Consider the following 22,956-nt stretch of genomic DNA (forward strand, 5'->3'; position numbering starts at 1 on the left):
TATAAAAATGGTTTTAAATAACAGTCAAATCATCTCCTGAAAGGATGAAGCTTTGTCCTGATAAATTATATATATTCTTGAGCAGCATTATAGCCGATATTGTCATGTCTATCTGTCTGTCTGTTTCCTTAGAAACTTATCCCTCAACTCAAAGCAATCTTGATGAAACTTGACATATTATTGCCTTTTTGCTGCAGGCAATAGATATAGTAGAGTCAGCCAGATCGGCTCACTATATCATATAGCTGGCATAGTAATAATCGGTCGAACGATGAGTTTTTGTATGGAAAACTTTTGGTTTACCAGGGCATTCGGCAAAATCATTCAATTTGCGTGTTATGCTGCTCCTTCTCTTATTTTCTGTTTTTTCTTGTTTTTATGTATATTTCTCTTGATTAAACCCACTCTTTTTCAAACCATAACTTTCTCAAATGCTCTCAAATTAAATCACCAACAAAAAACACTTTTTTTTTTGCCTGCTGCAGTAAAAACTTTGGTCATTTGGCTCAGGCGCCGAGACACTTTAATAAATTTGCATAGACCAAAACTCACAACTCAGAACTCACATAAATATATGTATGTATGTATGTCTGTGTGTAGGCTTCCTCCCATAGGTACATTCTAATCCGGCCCAACCAATTGTGCAATGGATACTTATAACTAGCATTGTCCCACCATTTGCAGCTATCAAGTAAAGCGCGCTCCTGGGATTTTGCCAATACCGCATTTTGCAGTCATATATAACAGGGTCGTAACCCCTACACCCTCTCCCCTGCCCCTCGCCCAACCAACCCACACTTTGATCCAGTTACGAGACTCAATTGCCAACACTGCGCCAATTTGTATGCTTACACACACATACACACACTCACACACAGAAGCAGATATAAATACGAAATGAAAATTGAAATTATGTCTATACTCGGCACACACACAGGACTAACTTTTATAGTCAGTTCCGTTTGCGACTTCCCCATTCACGTCCCCATTTCTCTGCTGCTGTGTGTCTGTTGACTCGACGCGCACAACAAACAGTTTTGGTGGCACACCCCAACACACACACGGGCACACATGGAAACACACAATCATATCCATAATCAATGATAATCCGCTGGCGTATTATAACCGCATTAACAGTTAGGCACGTTCGATACAATTCGTTACGTTTCGATAGATTTCATGCTCATTTCAGATAGCGCTATATATGCGTATGGGTGTGTGTGTGTGTGTGCGTATGGGTGTGTGTGTATGTGGGTGTGTGTATTATGGGGGTGTGTGCACAGATATAGCATAACAAATATAATTGTGTACAATTTGCGTTACATGCTTGTCAGAAGTTTGGTGGGGCAGGCGAAAATTGAATTGCAACCAACTTTAGCATTTTGCCTCGATTTATTTTAACACCCCCACCCATGCCACCTCACCAACCCACCGCCCCATAGACCACAACCCCTATAATTCGAACTGCAATTGCTATAACTACTGTGAATTCTGATTGTTATTGCTGGTCAAATCGAGCCGTAACTGAGTCTGTTGTGTGTTTGGCTGGCTGTGTGTTTCAACAGCCGTAGCAGGAACAGCAGACATAACCACAAAATCAATCAAAAAGTGTATAAAAGCGAGCGGACAGATTATGGTAAATGGAATTGAAACGCAGCTGCAACCGCAGCCCACAAGACAAACGACAGTTTCGAAACTCTGTCGACAATGATGAAGAGAGCCTTGCCTGCTGCTCGAGTGTAAAGTTGCAAAAATAATTGCTTCACATTTTTGGCTGTTAGACAATAAATTCGGACAATAAATTCGAAAAAAAAAAATGCCACAAAGAAGCAAGCTCATCAAATTTGCATTTTGTATATAAATGTAATAAATTTGTGGCCAAATATGGCAATAAATGAAAAATGAAATGATACTTAAATCTAATTGTACAAGAGAGATTTAATAACATTCCTTTTTGTGTGTTTTCCATTTTCAAATATTTGTTTATAAAGCTTCGCATTGTTTGTGACTATCAAGAAAATGTTGAATTTTACTTACTTTTACTTTTACTCCATTGCCATCTTCTAAAGGCATTTAGTTTATATTTTAGCCCTTACTTTTACCTTAACTAGACTGCATTGTCATTCGTATTCTCCATGGTCACATTAATCCTTGTTGCGGTCTTCAGAAATACTACGGTTAGTTATTATTCCTTACTTTACACTGCTTGGGCAACACACAAGTGTATTGCAATTTGTATTTATGACCCATTTCAAACTGTTTTCATCATCTTAATTAAAATTGCAAAGTTTGCAATTAAAAAGTTTTCAATTAACCCACATCGCGCTACTAAACTCTGCAACTCCAGTTTTAAATAAATAATACTTGTCGAGAGCAAAATAAAATATGTTGCTTAGCAAACATTTCAGAAGTCAACTAACTTTTCACGCCTGGAACGAGTAAAGAGAAAACATAGAAAAAAACAACCCCTTTCAAGGCATCAATTCACAATTTGACAGGCAGCAGCTTTGCTAGTTCAAACATATAACCAAGCCGGGTAGTTGGCAGCCGGGTCAAAACAGAAATTTGATTACGACATGGGCGAAACTGCATTAGTGCATAAATCCATGTCAAGTCGGAGGGCAAATTCAATTAGCTGACATAATTCTATTTATGCGCTGACAGCTGGCAAACGGCAAACGCAACACAATTTTCGCCTAAAGGGGTTTAAAACTTGACAACATTGTCTGTGTGTAGTCGGTTGTGCATTGTGTGTGTGTGCTAACGTGTCTGCCTGTGTGTGTGTCTGTGTGTGTGTGTACGCATGTGTGTGTGTGTGTGTGCTTGTTATTGCCTGGTGCCGGGGACCAAGTCCATGACAACAACTTTGCCAGTATTGAGAGCAAAGTCATAAATTTCGCAATGGCAACGTTGGCCGGCACGTGGAAATTAAGTGATGAATACCATAGGGCGCATAAACTTGCCAAAACATATACACACACACAGACACACACACACACTCACAGACACACACACACTATACGCATAGACCAACACCCACGCATACAAATCCACCCATAGAGCATTTAGGTCGCTGCGCCTGGCCATATAAATTGTAAAATTGTTGAAGCGCAGCGCTGCCCTTGCCCCATGCCATGCCCTTCCTCCTCGCTCTCTCTCTCTCTCTCTCGCGCATAAATATGCACGCAAAAATATTGAAAAATATTGCGAACGGTGAAATTTTATGAAATATATTCGCAGCACACACACACTGACAGAAAAACATAATCTAGCATATGGCAAAGTGACCTAAAAGGATTTCTGATTTATTCATTCATTCAGTTTTTAAATGTTCTAATTTCGAATCTCAAAAAATGATGACAGACTTTACAAAAAAACAGTTATTTAAATCTTCAATGAAAACATTTCTAAAAATATAAGTAAATACCAATGATGACACCAAACAAAGGTTTTATTGAGATTCTCGCTTAATTCATAATTTGTTATTTAAAAAAATGATTTCTAATCTAAACAAAATTATTTCTGATTTTCTCGATGACTGTCTTTGAGCTAGACCTCATTTTTTTCGAGTGCTGTCTCCCCCACACACACACACACACACACACACACGTATGTGGCTGGGTGTATATCAGTTGGCTGCTTCGCTGCGTGTTCAGCGTGCCGTAAGCCTTCGGGCACTATTAACCCAACTCGCTAAACTCTGCAACTGTCCAAAACTCTCTGACAGCCCAGATATATCCCTTACCCCAACACCTCCTTCACCGAGAACCCCTTAACGGTTTTGCAAATGATGCGCTAATCCAATTATTATCAATTCAGTGACAGGACGAGGGTTGTTGGCTATTTGGATGGTCCAGTACCCCCGCTGCGCTAACGGCATTGTTAAAAATAAACAAGCCGCCAACTTGATTGAATTCAATTTCACTGATTTGCTTACCTGCAACGAGAGATAGAAGAAAAAAAAGTAGAGTTAAGTTAAGGTATCTAAAGAAAATAGCGATTTAAAAAACATATTTATATTTATATTATATGGGGGAGCACCGCATTGAGGAACTTAGCTACCAAATTGCCTATTGATGTGCCTCCATCTGCCAGTGCTTTTAGCCAACAACTCTTTTATGGCCCCACATCAAAGCCAAAATGCAAACTTCCGACATTTTGCCATTAGGCAGCTCATTAAAAATGCATAAGCCTGGAGAAAACGCTGATAATACAGCATAGCATTTTAGACAACAAGCACAAAATGGTTCACAGAGATATATATATATATATTTATATTTGTATGGGAATGCTTGTATAGATATGTATAAGACAACCCTTAAGTGGAGTAGATTGCTAATGAATTTGCATTATTATGTAAACAGTTTCTATTCAATGAAATTATTATTAATCAAAAAGTCATGGATCACTTTTCACGTTTGAAAATTTGGACCCATCCTAAAACCACTTTTATGGCTGTAGCAGTCATCAAAAATAGATTTCTTCTGAAAATTGGTTCAGTTTGGTTCAAGTTGGAGCAGCGACTATTTGTGAACTTCGATGACTCCTTTCGCAAGGGACAATGGCCTGCCTCAAGGCGATAGTGCAGGGCACGTATCAAAGTCAACTCACTTCTCGGCTGGCTTAAATTTTAAACAAATAATAATATTTGCCACACCGCCGCAGGCTGAAGGCAACAAAGGACCCCACCCTAAAAAAGATGCAGGCACACGGTAAAATGCCAAAGCAAACAAACAAATACACTCAAACAAACAAACACATTCAGTGATATACACACACACACACACAAATACAAACAACATGACTGCAAAATTATCTGGGGAACAGCAGCGCCAAATGCTGGCAAAAAAGGGCACCAAATGGGCGACTCTGCTAAGGGAAGGCAGGGGTTGCATGAAGTGGAAATTGGAAGAGGAGGGGAGGGGAGGGTAAGGGTAGGGTAGGTGTTGATACTGAAGGCAGAGTGTTTGGCTGCCTGATTGTGAAATCGATAAAGTAAATCGCTGAAGCGATAACATAATAAATTCTACGTTTCACGCTCAACTACACGTTTCCTCCTGCTTCAGCCTCCACCACCCCGCCTCCTCCCCACCACTGCACGCCGTTGCCCTCCTCGCCTGTATATCCTGCATATGGCAGAGGTGCTTGAATGATATTTATACCCAGCACAACTCGCAGGCTGGCAATCACTTCAGCTCACCCAGAAGTCCCCAAAAAACATTCCCTTTGTGTTATGGGAGGCACATCAATTTTTATGATCTCAAATTGCAAACGTATTGTAAAGCAACGCATTTACCTTACTCCACAACAAAAATAAATAAATAAATAAATAAAAGAAAATAAAATAACCGAAAGAAAACAAAACTGAGCAATGCAACAATCAATTTGCTTTTTCTGTGTTCCCCTACTGTTTGTTTGCTTACTGTGTCGCACATAACTCAATGGTGCTCTCAGAAACACCCACACCCACACCCACACACCCAAACACACACACACACACACCCATACACAAAGCAATAATAATAACAACAATCAGCAGAACCCTTTTGAGCCTTCTTGTGTATAACCCTCTTGAGAAAGTTGCGCACTCAAAGTTGGCCACAAAAACCAAATGGCATATGCTATATTCAGACTGTATGGGCACTTTTTGTGTATTTCTTGTTTTTTTTTTTTTTTCTTTTTGTATTTTGTATTTTGTAGCTTTATCAGTGATGAGAACGGTTGCAGTTATACATTGGGGATAAGTTGTCTGGACAGTAAAACTGTGACAGTGACTGAGACAGCTGGTCGGTAACTAAAGAATAAATTCAAATTGTTAAGAGGCAAGCAATTATACAAGAAATGAGTTCAGCTTATGGCGGGACTGATTATATAAGGAAACTAAAAAGTTATAGTACTATAATAACTATTATACAGTTGTATGGCTATAATATGAGGGAAATATCTTAGACTCGCTTTAATGTACATACTTCTGTCTAACCGTCTAAAATAATAAGCCGATCTCTCTATCTGCCCCACACCGATCAACTTTGTCTCATTTTATGGATAAGTTTAAATTATAGGAACATATTCTTCTAATCAGGTATGTATATAACTTCATCTCATCAACTGTGCGCCTTTGAATTGGTAGACTTTGTTTCAGGCTATCTGCAAGTCAAGCACCCTTTCGCTAGATCATTCTTACTTTTTTATAATTTAATTTAACCTTAACATTAAGATTTTGGTTCAGGGTATTTCCATAGCATCGCATTCGTAACTGCATTTACCCTTAACTCATTCACTGTGACCCACTCATCTCAGATACAGCGTCTGTTTTCGATTAGAAACTTCAGCTATAACTGAGCCGCAGCAATTCAACGAAAACTTTTCATTTCTTTACAACATTAATGTGCCAGATACACATACACACACACACACACGCAAATATACACATAAATGTGTATGAGAATTTGCTGATATCGCAGTTATTTTGGTAGCACTTTTAACCTTTGCGCATTGTGTGCATGAAAAAATTATGAGTGGCATTAAAATTTGATGTTGATTCAGTTCAGCTTGCTGTCAGTTTTTTTCCCCATTTTTGTTTTTTTCGTTTTTTTTTTTGCCCCTGCAGGCTATAGACGCTTTTTGGAGGCCCCACTTGGGGTGGAGCCTTTTAAAACATCTCCCAATTGTCGGCTACAAATCATACGAGGCCATCAGCGACAGCAAGCGGCTCACACTACCATAAAGTACAGTTGTCAGCTGGATATCTCCACAGAGAGAGATAGACAGAGATAGACAGAGAGAGAGATAGAGAGAGAGAGAGAGAGAGCGAATGAAATAGTACAGTTGTCAGCCAGAATTTATAACACTAGTTGTTGTTGTGCTTGCAGTTTTTAATATCATTGCCTAAGGACTATTCTTAAACTCGACTGGACACTCATCTATCATTCTTTTTTTTTGAAGCTGCTGCTTCTTGTTTTGGTTTTGTGGAAAGGAAGAGTTTTCCCAGTAAACTCATCTCTTCAGAATTTAAGAGACAGCTTAAATAAAACAGCATATTTACTTTAGCAATATTAATAATTGTTAATAATTTGACTCGAGAGTATTTGGTTAAGACTACACACAAAATACAGGGTTCTTTGCTCGGACTTTAGTGACTACGCCTTTGGGCAGTGTCATTTAATTGCTGTCCCCGGCTGACCGACATAAAAAGCGCCAACATATTTCAAATGTCAAATGAGGGCAAAGAGCGGAGCAGTGGCAAGGCTACCAACAGACTGAACATGGTAGAGCTTAAGGCTGGTACGAAAGTAAAAGTGTTTTTTGGGCTGCACATAAATTTTTATTTAAAGAAGCAAACCCAACAGCGCCAACAAACAACAAACGCAGTTTATTCCACTTTTACTTGCACCGGGTGCGGGGGAGTGTGCGGGTGCGAGTGCGGGTGCGGCTGGGGGTGAGACAATTAAGGGCTGAGGTTGGTTGGTGTTTGTGCCGTACTGCATAGTTGACCTTTGCGCTAAAATGGCCATGGGGGAAACGGCGGTGCTAATTGTAAGTTAATGTGGCATTTTTATGAGCGCTTTTCGGAACACGTTAATTAAGTGAAATGTGCTCAAAAATTATACAGCTGCTGCCAGCTTTGCTTAAAGACATTAACTTATAGCCCAGTTAAGGACGAAACTACTAGAAAAGACGAAAAAAATTTATGAAAACTAGTCAAAAGAAACTTGTGACACAAAAAAAAAGAACAAAAACAACAAAAAGAAAGTTGGTGAGTGAGAAAAGTTTCTGACCTTAACAATAATTTACACTTACGCAGCGGCAGCGTTAGCGCCTTGCCAGGCCCATCCCCCATCTCCGCCCATTTATCGTACCCGCCCCTGCCGCGTCGAGTCGTTGCGGTCGGTTAACGCGACAATAAAAAACACTTTAAAAATGTGCCCATTGTTGTTGGCCAAGAAAACTTTTAATAAAAAGCAGCAGTAGCTACACTGAGAGAAAAACAAAATGTGGCATTTCTAATATAATCTGGAACTTAAACATTCGGAGCTTTAGATAGAAAGTATTTAAAAACTTAAAGTGCAGCAGTTACACTGAGAAAAAAATTGAAAATTGTTTACTTACAAGAAATATGTATCTGAGTTTTAGTATTTACAAACTTTAAATGGAAAAGCTACCTTCAGTGAAAATAATATAATTATTGTGTAAATATAGAAATATATATATAGGGGAATATATACCAATTTTTTTTTTTCAAGTGCAGCGTTGCTTGTTCTTTGTGCTGTGCGGTGCCATAAAGTGAAAGTGCCCGAAACTTGGGCGTGGAAATTGCAATTTCTTCTTCTCCTACCACGGCCTGGCATACTGCGTAGGGCTGCTGCTGTTGCCACTGCGGCTGCGGCAGTGGTAAGAAAGTGCGGGGAGCGTGACGCATTGAGGCATAAATAACAGCAACATTATTCACACCACCAACAACAACGACTGCTGCTGCTGCTGATGCTACTGCTTAGTCTTTTTCTGGTGCTGCTGCTGCTACTGCTGCTGTTGCGGTACCCAAGAAACACGCCCCGTTTTGTATGCTATGGTTTTTTGTTTGGCTGCTAAGCAAACTCTAAACTGTCTCAAAACCAAAAACTTGAGCACAAGTTTCTTAGCCCGAAAAACAACAACAAAAATAACAGCAGCTTAGGCAACTTGACTTTTTGGGGGCGCTTGGCGCTTGGCGCTGCTTGTGTTAAGTTTATTTGCTTTATTTACGCTTAGCCAAGTTTTACTTTTCAAACCCCTCCCCGCCATTCCAACACCCAACACCCTAAGGAAAGTATATTTTTGAACGCTTTAGCACATTTTCTTGCACATTCAAGTTGTTCGTTTACTTTTCGTATTTTGCTTTTTTTTATATGATTTTTATTGGCCAAACTTTCGACGCATTTAAAATGTGTCTTGAATTGATGCCGTGCTAATAGACGAAAATAACTTAATCACATGTTGCAGGGGCAATCAGTTTTCAACAAGAGGGACTTTTGATAAGTTGGGGCTAAGGCTAAAAGAATTAAGCACTGATTTGTAAGGAAAATTCTCCGACTTTGAAGACCTACTTAACATTCTATGTGTTCACAACAGGTCTAAAAATCGTTCGATAAATATTTATGAAGCAACGAAAACTTATTCGATTTTCTATATTTATGCTTTATATCAAAGAGCATATGCCCTTTTTACCCTTATTTCAACCGCATCTGGCCGTATTTTCCAATTCCGAAACAAAACCCCAAACTGTAATTGGTTTAGCAATTGCCGCAGAATTTTGATTTAATTCCCTTCAAGGGTTTTTTGCGCGCCGCCACTTCGCAAGAAGCTGCCGTAAAAGTATCTACTTAATATTGTTGGGTAATATTTGTTTAAGAAAAATAAAATCTCATTTAATTTTGGTGTTTTCTTTGAAGTTGGCGCGCTGCTTTCACGTTCTTGTTTATTGTTTCTGGTTTTTGCTGTTTGTTGTTTGTGCTGAGCGCATTAAAATCACTTGAGTGGCATTTTCCATCTCCCTCCAGAGAGAGGTCTCTCTTTCTCTCTGTGTATCTCTCTCTCTGTCCGAGTCTCTCTCTGTTGGGCTGACTTTATGGGTTCTTACCTTGCGGCTCATTTGAAATGCATTGCAATTACTTCCGACTGCTGCCCCACTTGGGTCACTTGTAACGGTTAATTTGGTATTTGAGTTGCCTTCATCGCATCTGAACTTATCTCATCCATCTATCTATATATCTATCATTCAGTGTGATTGCAATGACTTTATCTTATTATACGCCTGATTGACCATAAAAATTGAGTCTCGCTTCCTGGCCACCCATCAAAATGAAAAGTTGTATAATTTTCACACAGCACAGAGCTTTGATGTTCCGAGGAGTTGCTCCATTTAGATTTTTCTCTCTCTCTCTCTCTCTCTCTGCACCCCTTAGGGGGCTGGAAGCATCATCGAGCCTATAAGGTATATATATGCATGATGTGCATCAGTAATCGAGTTGATTTAGCCGGGTTCTTCTCTATGAGTATGAACAGGCTGTTGTGAGGGACTAAGAGACTTCCAACTTGGAATATAAGTTCTGTTATTCCATAAGCTGATCCATTTTATTTTATTTGTATCGATAATTGCAATTGTTTTTCCCTCTATCAATGTTCTCGTATTGAACAAACTACCAACAGCCAATAGCTAGTCCAGGATATCTTCTCGTCGAGCTCTATCGACTCGAGCATTCTAACTTGTTCGCTCACTCGTTATTTTCTCCTGCCATTACTGACGCAGAAATATTGCCACTCCCTTGGGTCAAATGCGTAGAAATTGCTCACTATCAAAAACTTTACCATTTTTGCCTGCCCAGCCCCCTTTTGTCTACTTCCACGTTTATTCTTCGTCTACTTCTTCGCTGCTGCTTTCGGTTTGCTTGCAGCTTGTTAAGTTTTATTTTTATTTCTACGGTTTTGTCTTGCCACATAAAATTGCTTAATTAAATGAATTTATGTTTTATTGCTTCATTGCAACCACTCAAATTTGATGCGATGCGATGCGAGACGCCTCCTTCTCCGGCATTGCCCCGAGCCAAAGACAACGACAAAAACGACAACAAATTTATTCAGACATGTCACGTAGCTGTTGTGACGTTGGAGTTTCTTTCCAATACTTGTATATAAATATCATATTTAATACTTGAAGACTTTGGGGTCTTTTGCTCCACTCTACTCTGCTCTTCTCTGCTGCTCCGTTGCTTCCTTAATTATTGTGTTAAATTGTCGCATTCGCTGCGATAAGGAGCCAGAGACACGCGTGCCCCAACATAACCAATATCTATATATACTTATTATATATATGTTTGAGTTTTCCGTGGCAAAAAATGTCATAAAAATGTTACAAAATAATGTTTATATTTTGGGGTATGCAACACAAAAAAACAAACAGACAGATAAGGAAAAATGTGGAAATTGGTTTGCTTTATAACATAATTGAAGTGTATTGGCAAATATATTTCAGATTATGGAATAAAAATGTTTAAAATGAAGAAATGGGGAAGAAATGATTATCCATCACAAATGCTTGACATTTGAATCTATTCTCAGACATTTGCGAAGACAAGAAATATGAAAGAAACTTTGTCGATTTAAATTTCAAACCGCAACCTCAATTCAAGATTGCTTTTTCTAAACCATTTACTTAAGCAATAATAATATGCTTAACATTAGTAACACAACATATTATTGAAAATTAATACATTGCCTTTACTTTATTCATTTTAGTAACCTGGCTGAAACAGTGATAGAGTCTGAAACTCGCTAAGCAGTCAGATAAATGCGGGATCTCAACGTATTTGTTGGTCTTATTCCCAACTTGATGCAAAAGTTGTAATACCTACTTAGCCAATGCCCTTTATTGAGGCTCTCAATAAGCGGCAACTTTGTGTGGTATAATTTGTAGACATTTCTCATAGAGGGCAAGCCGTAGGGCGCATCCGAAAATGCCAGACACAACAGACAGTGGTACGATGCGACAGATAGACGAGGCTGTCACACCCACCCAAACACACACACCCACACACACACACACACTCAAGCTCGCACCCACACAACCAGCGCAAATTTCACGCAGACAGACAAAGTTTTGTGCGTTTGCCACACGCATATTGTCTGCGCCCTGTCTGCCTCTTAATGTGTGGATTGGGGATGGGGGTGTTGTGGATCGTGGATTGCAGGGGTTGTCTACGGGGTGAGAATCACGCCCACCCACACACACACACACACACGCATAACGCACCCACCTGGCAAAGATTTATGTAGTTCCCCAAAGGTGTGCGCGTCTTAAAGTTGCCAGCGAAAAGCAATGAGCAAAAATTTATAGCCGAGCGACAGACAGACAGACAAACAGAAAGAAAGAGAGATGGGGAGAGAGAGAGAGGGTAAAAGTGTTGCAAAGGGTTTTACATTTTGGACAACCACTCGTTCGTTGTGGTCAGCATAATTAGGCTGCCATTAGCAGCAACTGTAACTTTTTGGCCCCAGACATAACTCAGAAAACCAACTCAAAGATTTTAGCCACAAATTTTTGCTGATTTTGCTCGAGCATTTTTCTGTGGCTGCAACTTTACAGAAGGTGGAATGGGTGGCAATGTCATAAATAACCCGAAAAAAGGGTTTTCTCGGCATTTGACTGCGGCAAAATGCAAATGCATTATTAATGAGCCGATTTGCAGGGCTTGATTTATGTGTGACACTTAATTAGTGTATCTGTTTTTCCAATCAAATTGATTTCGATTTTAAATGGACTTTTGCGTTCTTTTCAAACAACAAATTTTGTGCGAAAACTATACAAACTATAACAATCTATTATATTTATAATCACTCGACAATTAATAACCATAACACAATAACATTGTCAAATGCGTAAATATTACATTTAAACCAGCAACGGAAAAAAGTGTGCAACTTTTAAGCACCAGCTGACATACATGATTCTTATTTCCTGCCTGCAATATCCTGTCATAAATATTGCAATTAAAATGTCACGATTTTTATGCACACTGTAATAAAATAAATGCGCGAATACTTAATAAATGTGGTTGTATTGATAGTAAGACTCAGTTTGCTACAGCAGCTAGCGAATCCTTTCTGATACTCTTTCCTAGTTATGGAATGAGTTTATATATATATTATTCAATAGTTACAAATGGCATCTTTAAGCAAACATATTTCTATTTTCATAAATTTCGATATACCCATCTGTTTATGTGACGGCATCGGTATCTTAATCTGTATTTGTACGAGTTCTGTATGAATCTTTGTATCAGTATGAATATTTCTAAGGGTATCTGTATAGGTGCCTATATATGTATCTGTATCAGAATCTGTATCAGTATCTTTATCGAAATCTGTATTAACATCTGAATATCTGTATAACTATCTGTATCTGTATCAGTATCAAAATCTCTATCTGCATCAGCGTCAATATCTTCATCTGTATCTCTATCTGTATCTTCAACCCCTTTCATTATCTGTAACTCAAAGAGTATCTGTTAGTCAATCATTGCCCACGCGACTGCATGCTTTAATTTACTTTTATTTGAATATTATATGCATTTGAAATGTTGTTAAAAAAAAATTATGAATATATTGCCAGGCAAAATAAACAAACAACATTTTATGGCATGGCAATTATTTTGGCATATTAAGTTCCAAAGATAACAGTGTAAACATTTTTTTACCAAAATGACTTTAAGCTACTTGTGGGATTAACTTATTAAAGTTAAGTTTGAACTTTTTTGTTAACATTTTACAATATTCTCGTATAATTGAATGAAGCTCAAATCAATCTAAAAATCAATTTAGAAAACAATATATGCAAATCCCACATAATATTTTTAAAATTATACCAATATTTGGCTGAGCCACATTTTGTACTGAAAATTAAATATGCGAAATGAGCGAATTGAATACACATTTGATATATAATTAAATTGAAATCATGTGGATAATACAATCACATTACACACATTTTGTTTCTGCTGCTGCGGCTTCTGTTACAAAAACAAAATTGTGCAATTTAATTTGCAATTAGCGCAGCTAATTTATGTCAATTTGGATAAGGGTTAAAAATAAAACAAGTTTTGCGGTTACCTGTTTTTTTTCTCCCTTTTTTGGTTAACCCCTTTAAGCACGAGTTGTTAAATCATCGAATTATTGTTGTAATTGATAAAGAAAATACAAATTATAATAATGTAAAATAAATGACAAATTAAAATTGGTTTAAGCCGTGGCCATATATTTGGTATTAAAAATAAAGCCGGGCAATTTTTGGCGTGTCTGCAGCACGTGCGCATAAATTAAATTATACGCTGATGAGGCTGGTAACCCTGAGCAGGAGCAGTAACAACCACTGACAGTATATCAAATTTCATTCATTAATTTCCATTTGGCAATGCTGCCACGCCTACCACGTCTACCCCGCCCCTGCCACCCCTAACTGCACAATAAACTGACCCGCTGACTATCCATCAGTGGTTTTTTCTCTCTTTCCTTTTTTTTTTTGCTGTGTGTTGTGTGTTGGCAACCCCCTCGGGTCCAACGCTCCTTGGCAGCGTGTAATTCAAAACCTGTACGTTGTCTGTTGTCTGTTTTGTGTTTTGTTGTTATTATTGTTGTTGTCGTTGTTGTTGTTGTTGTGTTTCGTGTTCGTCTTCGGTTGCCTAATCATGTATGAATGAATAATGACACGAATTTGACATAGCACAAAATGTGTAGACATAAAAGACATGCAGCCCCAACCAGTAGTCCAAGACACAGAACAAGAAGAATGAGAACAAAAAAATTTATTCATGCAAGTAAATGCTCAAAATAGCAAAGAAGAAGCACGCATAAAAAGGACAACAAAATATACACCAAGAAGAAGAAGGACGAGATACGTTTTCATAGCTCTCTGCAAAGATTTGAATACTCTAGCAAGGAGATGTGACAGATGACAATTAAATAAATAATACAATATTCTAGTCTTCCAGACTAAGCCACTGTTTATATTTTTGATTGCAGTTGAGGCATATTCAAATATTCAATTGCATAGCTATAGATCTAAACCTGAAGGAATCGAAACCACAACTTAAGTCATTTAAATTTCGATGAGGAACCAAAATTCAACATTGAACATATATTATTATTCCTTGAATCGAATGCACAACAATTTTTGGAACCAATTGATAACCTTTACCGGTATCTTTACGCTTAGGAAATGCAACCTGATTTACAAACATATATATATATACTACCTTTAGGCTCAAAGCTGCCTTCATCATCTCAATCCCAAACACAATCAGTTAAGTAACAAAAACACTCAACGTTAGAGTATCAGAACACACAAAAAATGTTATACAACAAATTTGTTTGCCTTGGTGGCCTGCCGTGATTTACCACGACGACAAGTAAAAATTGCAAAACGCGGCTCAGCTTACAGCGACGTAACCGTATCTGGCCGCGAGTGGGCGTGGTGGGGTGGGTTGTCTTAGGAGGCGAAGCTGTTTCCCAATGCCTTGGCCCAACTCACACCAAAGTCGCAGAGGCGCAATGCGAAACGCTTGCTTTTAATTATAACACTTTGGGGCAAACTAAGTAGCCTGCAAGTAGCCGGAAAACTGACTACCCACACCCCCTACACCCCATCCACTCACACCCTCTCTCCCCAAACAGAAGTTAACAAAGAAAAGAAGAGAAAGAAAAAAACGAAAGCATAAAATTTGCATTTATTATTAATGTACTTATGCTGCAGCGAACGGAGGAGCCACGCACCAGCAACGAACCCCATCCACAAGTTGTTTGTGCCATGATTTTTTGTCTGCGTGCGTCCTTTTGGGAACAGGACATACGCACACTCACACACAGGTATACATATATATATATAAATATATATATATATACATATATATATACGGGTGTGCGAGTATTATGAATTTGTAATGATGTTTGTAACGCACACAGTCAGCGACAGCTCTCTTGAGATGCCGACAATCTGCAGTTAGTCAACGTAATCAGCACCAAGATATAAATTCATATTTCTCATTGTCTGTGGGACTTCATTTTGCTTCTACTTTTTTTGTGTTCTTTTTTATGCAAGTTTTGCAACTTTATTAAAAGCTTGAAGAACTTTCTTGATAAGAAAATATATCGAAATACTATTCAAAGAGTTATTAAAATATATATTTTAATTGTCAAGTTTGCATATTGACTTTGAGTTGAGGTGCCCAAGAAGATAATATCTGAAGCAGATATTGATAAAAATCTTGTTAAATAAGTTGTGACGTAATTATAATATAAATAATAAGATAATAATAATAAATATTTGGGGCTGTAAAATATATAGTCTTCCAAGCAATTTAAAATAAAGAAAAAACTATATTTCAACAAATCCAAAATTTGAGGACTATGTTTATAAGTAGACTGCATCAGGAAAGAGCATTTGTGCCGTTACTTCAGAAATATATACACACACACACACACACACTATACACACACAAGCACATAAATAATTTTGTATTGTAGTTTCCCCAGTTTGATCGAAGCCAGACAAGCGCCTTATGATTTCATCTCTTTGTCTGCGCCCCTTTTTTGGTCGAGTTTTGCTTTTTGTGAGTGGTTTTTTCTTTTTTGTCTTTTGCGCTCGTTGAGTGCGTGTAAAAAATGGCAAACATTTAAAGTTTGTTACGAGAGCAGCAGCGCAACAAAACTTTTTGCCTAGCAAGCAAAAGTAGAGAAACGCTCGAGAATAAGCGACTGAGTAATACTCTATTGTTAGCTGAAAGCGGGTGTTGACGGTGTAGCAGTGGAAGAGGTAAGAAGATATTGAAAAAAAACTCTTTATATAAGTTGAGTTAAGTCGTAATATTGTATAAGCTGAAGAGATAGCAATATAACACAACCCAAATACTTCTGTACCCTCGATGTGTAGTGTATAAAAACCAAGGTGCAATGACATGAAACAGGACAGGAAAAGTCAGACGAAAACTAAGCTCGAGTGGTTCTCTCTATGTGTATGTGTGTGTGTGTGTGTGTGAGTGCCTTCTGGGGTGCATAAAGGAGAACACACACTCGCACAAACACACTCAGCTAGAATTAGGCGGGCACATGTTATATTTATATAGCACACATTTGTGCAAAAAGCTTTTTATAACTAATTTGCCAGAAGCAAGCAACACAAACAAATTTTTATTTTCTTTTTGTTTTTTTTTTTGTTTTTTTTTGGGGGAGGGCATTTTACTTGGGGCTGGCTTAAACAATAAAACACGAGGCGTGAAAATTACCAGAGGCACAGCATTTAACACCAAACAAGAGGCAAGCAGGCAACTGGAAGAGCAGCACGCACAACTCAAACAATGATAATTGCCGGACCACGCAGGCAATTAACGTTGCCGTGGCAGCAACTAAATGTGGCATTTGTTAGAGGGCGGCGGGTGGAAGGGGGATGTGTGTGTTGGTCAACTGCATGACAATTGTATGGATTGCGGGCACTTAGCACATTTGTGTTTACTTAACAACAGAAGCAGCAGCTGCTGCAGCAATTGCTGGCTATTATTGTTGTTCTACGCGCTGTTGACTTTGAGGCCGCTATTAATTTGCAACTTGCGCTGCCACTGATGAAACAGACCCCATCCCTAACCACCTTATCTTATTTAAAACATAAAACCCAATTGCAACTTTTATTGATGTGAAATTAAAGTTTTTGTATTCTAGGTTTGGATCTGCTGCGAAATGCAATTGGAAAACATTTCATTTGCAGTCGAGGATATGCCACGATGCATATTGTCAAGGCCTGGCATATCCTGTCGAAAGCGGTTGAGAATTGTAAAAATACAGAAGCAGAAACAAAAACAAAATAAAGAAAAATAAACAGAAAAAGAGCTTGGCGATTGCAATAAAAACTGCAAAATGTATTTTCAACGAAAAGTTGCGCGCAAAAGCTAAACAAAAAGTGTTGAATGCCCCCGTTGCTCAAAACTATCCAGCTCTAAAAGCAAATAAACCCAAAGCATAACAAATACAACTAGAAAAGCGAAAGAGAGTCCAAGGATTGGAGATTCGAGTACTTGAACATCTTTGAGATACCCTATTTAATAGGAAAAAGTTCTGACGTTTTTAATTGTTCACTTTATGGGCAGACTTTTTAAATCAAAGACTTCAATTATAATTCATTCTAAAGAATTTCACTTGTACAAAAATGTAAAACTATCAAACTATGTTTGCCCGCTTAATGATTTGTAAATGGAGAGCAGAGCAAATAATATATAAAAACATTTATCTATGAAATAATATATAAAAACATTTATCTATGAAAGTGCCCATCTCATATCTTCCATGGTGTGTAAACCAAACTCCCCCTTCCAGAATTTTTTGTTGGGTATGGAAAAATATGTCAGCTGGCATTTTGCAACTGCCTCAATGTGTCGTGTGTAACGGAATCGAGATCGTGATCGGCCGCTGGTTGGTTCCAGTGGCAGCAGCAAAAACTTTATTTCGCTTTTAATTTGCGACAAAAACAAGCAGCAACTTTGGCCCGAAATTGGCGACAACAGTCGCCAGGGCAAACAACGATGCCGCCAAATGAAATTTAACAATTCCATGCGAATGAAAACAGGAAGAGGCCTGGGCGGGAATGGAGACAGGCGACTTGGGCACCTTGACTTGGCGCAGGGAGCACACAAGAAATGCATTTGCAGTCGCAGCTTGTTTTTCAACATTCATAATAAATTTGTCGACGCCCACGCTTCAAAAAAAAAGCAGAGATAGAGATGGAGCTGCCTGCAATAAAAGCAATAGCAAAAGCAAAAAATGCAGCCGGGATAGTTTTTAGGTCTGCTAGCCCTCATTGCGAACCAGTTCGAGTGTAACGGATGCTGAGCAACGAGCAGGGAAACTGAAATTTATATATAAACAGGATATGACAGGCAGGAAGCTGCCACTGCCTCTGGCACTGCCCCTCTGACTTCGTCGGTTATTCAACTCCTGTCCCAAGTGCAGCATTGAGCTACTCGATACAGTTTTTATGCCCGATGCCAGTTGAAAATGTGTAAGTGGGGTATGATGAAGTTGGGAGTAAGTAGGTAACAGAAGTAAGTATAAACAGAATACACTTGATCGGCCAATTGATTTAGAATATACCCAGACAATTGAACAAATTCCAATCTTAATGAAACACAGATTTTGTTAACCAAAATGTATTTTCATATTGAACTCTGTAGTTGACCGTTCGGTTAAGGGTATGTCCCAGTCGAGCACTCTCGACTGGAGCATTCTTACTGCGCTTTAATGCCACTATTCGCTTAAGTTGCCATTGGCTTAACTAAACGTTGTTGCTGCTGGGCCACGAGTGAGTTGAATTGAGTTCGATTCAAGATGAGTTCAGTTTCAAGTGGCAAAAAAACATTTTCTCTAAATATTTTATGTGCAGGAAAACAGTTGCAAAGAATATACACATTTTTCATTGCAACATGTTTTTATATTTTTCATGCTCTACGCATATATACACTATTTTATTTATTGACAAATAGATTGCACTTGAGAAGCAAATATGAAATGTGAAAACATTTCAAGATTTTGTGCCAGAAATCGTAAAAAGTATTATTTTTACAATTTTGCTGGCATCTTCTCGTATGAGATGCTTAAGTTTTAAGCATTTGATTTATTTTTACATTTTTTTCGTATCTTATATCAAAATTTATTTACTCCAGCGCAATAAAGAATTGAGGAAAATAAAAATAAAATGTTTATTTTGCAGTAATTCTCAAATCGGAACCGAAGGCACTCAAATTTCGAATTAGGCACTAAAATTTATCGCCCGAATTGTTTGCGAGCATTGTGAACTCGATATTTTAACTATAAGATACGCAGTGTAAACTACATATTACAATAGTTAAAAGAGAGAGAGAGAGAGAGAGCGAGAGTGGAGACTGTAAATCTGTGGATACTCTCAGCACTCGGACAAGAGTTGCATATAAATCACGAATACGCAATGTGTTCCAGTGGCAAATACTATAAATTACCACGCCGCCATAATAAACAAGCCACCGAAGTGAATTGAGAGCGTCTGAACAAAAATAAACCACAAAGAGACGAGCCACAAAATGCATTCATAAAACTACTCAGTTAAATAAACTGCGTTTAATTGGAATACATTTTAAAAAGGAGGTGGATATATATATATATATATATATATACTTTTCTGGTTAAACAAGCTTGGGGCATTTTGTAAATTATCTCATAATTTATATAGCTACAATATTTGTGTGTGTGTGTGCGTGTGTGTGTGTGTCTTGTGCTCAGATTATAATCCACTGTTCAGCTGGTATAACAAACAAAATAATAAATAAGCAGCCGTCGCTGAAATATATCTTGAAAAACTCTTCGAAGCGCAAAGCAACAGCAGCAAAAAGAAATCATAACATCAAAAAGTTAACAGAGCGCCGCAACAACAACAACAAGATGGAGAAGTAGAGGAGCAGGAGAAGAGGGGGAGAAAGAGTGCCAAAAACAACAGCTGATGGCGGCAGCAGCAAACTTTAGCCAATTTCTTATTGTCGCCTTTTTGATACCCTGGCGAGGCTTGTGGTAAAAGAGTTGTCATTGACTTTACAAATTATTTAAAAATTGTTTAACAATTTAAACTTTTTACTTGCGATATTTTTTTGTTATTAAAGTTAATAAATGTGTGTATTCAAATATATGTTTATCAATGTTGCGAAATTGGAAATATAATTTAAATGTAAAGGGATAAAAACTACACAAATATTCCACTGGATTCATCCAATTCATTTATTCAAATATTAATTTATATAAAAATGTATCTTTACAGCTTACAAACTTATGAATTATGAAAAATTCGAAGCTCAACAAGAGTATTAAAATTTCGTGACACCTCAGCAGCAAATCTTCCTGTGTGTGTTACTTCAATTCCGTTATTTCTTGCTTTCGCTGAGACGAGCATATAGCGCATAAGCACGTACAAATCGCATTTCTTAGGCACTGGCCTTATCCTTTTTTATGGCAGTCTGTGTTTTCTCTGAGTGTATGTGTGAGTGTGCTGCTCCGTGTGTGTGTCTGATGTGTGTGTGTGTGTGTGTGTGTGTGTATCCGCTGTGTGTGCTTGTAAGTAGGCAACGCTTGTTTGGCTGTCAGATTTACTTGTCTACTCTCGCTTCAACTCCAGCTCTCTCTCTCTCTATCTCTCTCCCTCTCTATCTTGCTCTATATGTGTGCTATAAATTGACAGCTAAATCTGCAAAAACATGATAAGACAAGCGACATGCCAATGCGGCCAAAGATTCGTTCGACTACAACTCCCACTCCCGGCCACATCCTTTTTTGAACCAAAATATATATCTGCTATCTATGTTTATATCTGTATCTCATCTATTTTGGCCCGGTCTCTCTATATATCTATTTAACCCAACAATAACAACAACAACAACAATAACAACAACAACATCTACGAATGAAATAAGGAATCTATCTCAACTTGCTGCGAAATTGCTTTTCGATTTATTTTTATATGTCTGCCAAGTTGCGAGCATTGTGACAAATTAGTCTTTACGTTTTTCGGCTTTGTTATTGTTTGTTATTTGTTGTTGTTTGTTGCTGAGCTGGCACAAATTTTATAAGATTTTATCATCAACATTTTTGGCCAGAAAAACATGTGCGCCTTTAGTCGAATCAAAGTTTGAGTTTCAGTTTAGGTAGCAGCTTGTTTTGATTAAACTATTTTCTGATAGCAAATAAATAAAATAAAACAGAAAGTATCCAAAGCAATTTATTGACATTTATTTCAAATAATTTACGCATTAAATACGCCTGCGGCTTAATATTCTATTTTATTAAATAATACATAAATACATTGTTTAAGTATTGGTATAAATATTCAGTATATTAAAATATCAGACATGTAAATTTAATAATTCAAACGATTTTCAGTGGTTATTCATATATATAAAATAGCTGTGAATATAATTTGTTGAAGGCAATAAAAATAATTAAATATTTTAAAGGAAAAAGTTCAATTTATTTTAGCTAAAATATTTTATATACAAATATTCAATTAAAATAACACAACACACTTATTGCATGTAAATAATTGCCATAAAATAGCTACTATAATTGCCAAAAAAAAAAAAACTCGCCACTCAAAAACCTAATTTCCCATTTTCATAATTTTTCCGCCTCGCCAATGCTCACCTAAAGTCTTGGTCCATTGGGCTGTTGGTCGCCAGTCGGGATAATGCTTAGGAAACAGTTCCCTCGTCCAATAGGTGTGTAGGATGACCTTGTACACGGCCAAGCGGTCCAAAGTGCAGCCGGTTAACGGTGCTGGCTGTGTGGCAGCCACTGGAGCCGATGCAACAGCTGCTGCTGCTGCTGCTGCAGGCGAGGTATTCGCGGTGGGCGTGGCTTGATCTATTTTCGTGGCCGTGTAATAAAAATTGCGATAATTGCCATTCACACTGGGCACGTTCAAATTACCATTCACATTTGCAGCAGTATCAAAATTGATATAGTTTTCAGCTTGTTGTTGTTGCTGCTGGTTGGCAACGGTATATGCATATATAGCTGGATTTGATATGAATGAGGCGCCATAATTGCTATCAGCTGCGGCTGCGACTACATTTACCGTTAGCAGCAATGCAGCAAGCGTCGCTGCCAGCAGCGGTATTTGTTGTTGTCGTTTTTGATTTGTGAGTTTCGCTTTCATCTTGCTTTCGTTAATCCGTTATTCGTATTAAATCTTTGTCAACTGCAGCCGGCCTGTTTTATTTATAGATTCCGATTTCGATTTGGATTTTGATTTGGATTATTTCCTTTCGCTTATACCTTTTACATTAGCCGCTGCTTAAAAATAAATGCACACACTCACGCACACACATACGCACACACACGCACACTCGCGCACTTGCACACATGTGAAAGACGCGCGCGTGCTTTTATTTTTGGAGTCCCGTTTTTTCTTTCTTTTTAATATTCACGCGCTAAGAGCCAAAAGTTGATTGGGAAAATAAAGCGGACAAAAAGTCAACCGTCTGCGTGCAAAGTTCGTTGCGTACTGAATGGGTGCTTTGGAGCGCATGTTGCGGCAGGCATAGAACAGAAAAGCAGCATAACAATTTGTGCAGCCGGAGAGAGAGAGAGAGCGAGAGCGCGAGAGAGAGAGAGAGTGCGCTTGGTACTTTCGTGTTCTCTGTGTGTTTGGGGAAATTTGTTTGCTTGTGTGCGTAACAAAACAAAAAAGCAGCCTGTTGAGCTTTGACTAAAGTTATTTGTGTGTGTGTGTGATATAGTTGTTGTTGCCGCTGCTGCTGCTGCTGTTGACCTCAAGGCCTAAGGCAAATTATTGCACATTTCCTTTTCGATATTTGAATGGCAGCGTTAATGAAGCAAAGCGCCTGTCATGCAATTAACGGTAAATGG

The 22,956-nt window shown here is 38.1% G+C and overlaps 1 protein-coding gene across 1 annotated transcript in view; it reads right to left on the minus strand.

Annotated features, from left to right (window-relative positions):
• The window catches only part of LOC6568933, a 55,012-nt gene extending 32,419 nt beyond the window's left edge, over positions 1–22,593 (minus strand). Inside the window, exon 1 of the mRNA XM_032740960.2 lies at positions 21,730–22,593. Within this exon, the coding sequence (XP_032596851.1) occupies positions 21,730–22,243 (514 nt within the window). The 5' untranslated portion in view covers positions 22,244–22,593. The remainder of the gene's footprint in view (positions 1–21,729) is intronic.
• Positions 22,594–22,956: the final 363 nt, after the last annotated feature.

The sequence above is a fragment of the Drosophila grimshawi genome, unplaced genomic scaffold, assembly GCF_018153295.1.
Source record: "Drosophila grimshawi isolate 15287-2541.00 unplaced genomic scaffold, ASM1815329v1 contig_1367, whole genome shotgun sequence".
In the NCBI taxonomy this organism is placed as follows: Eukaryota; Metazoa; Arthropoda; class Insecta; order Diptera; family Drosophilidae; genus Drosophila; species Drosophila grimshawi.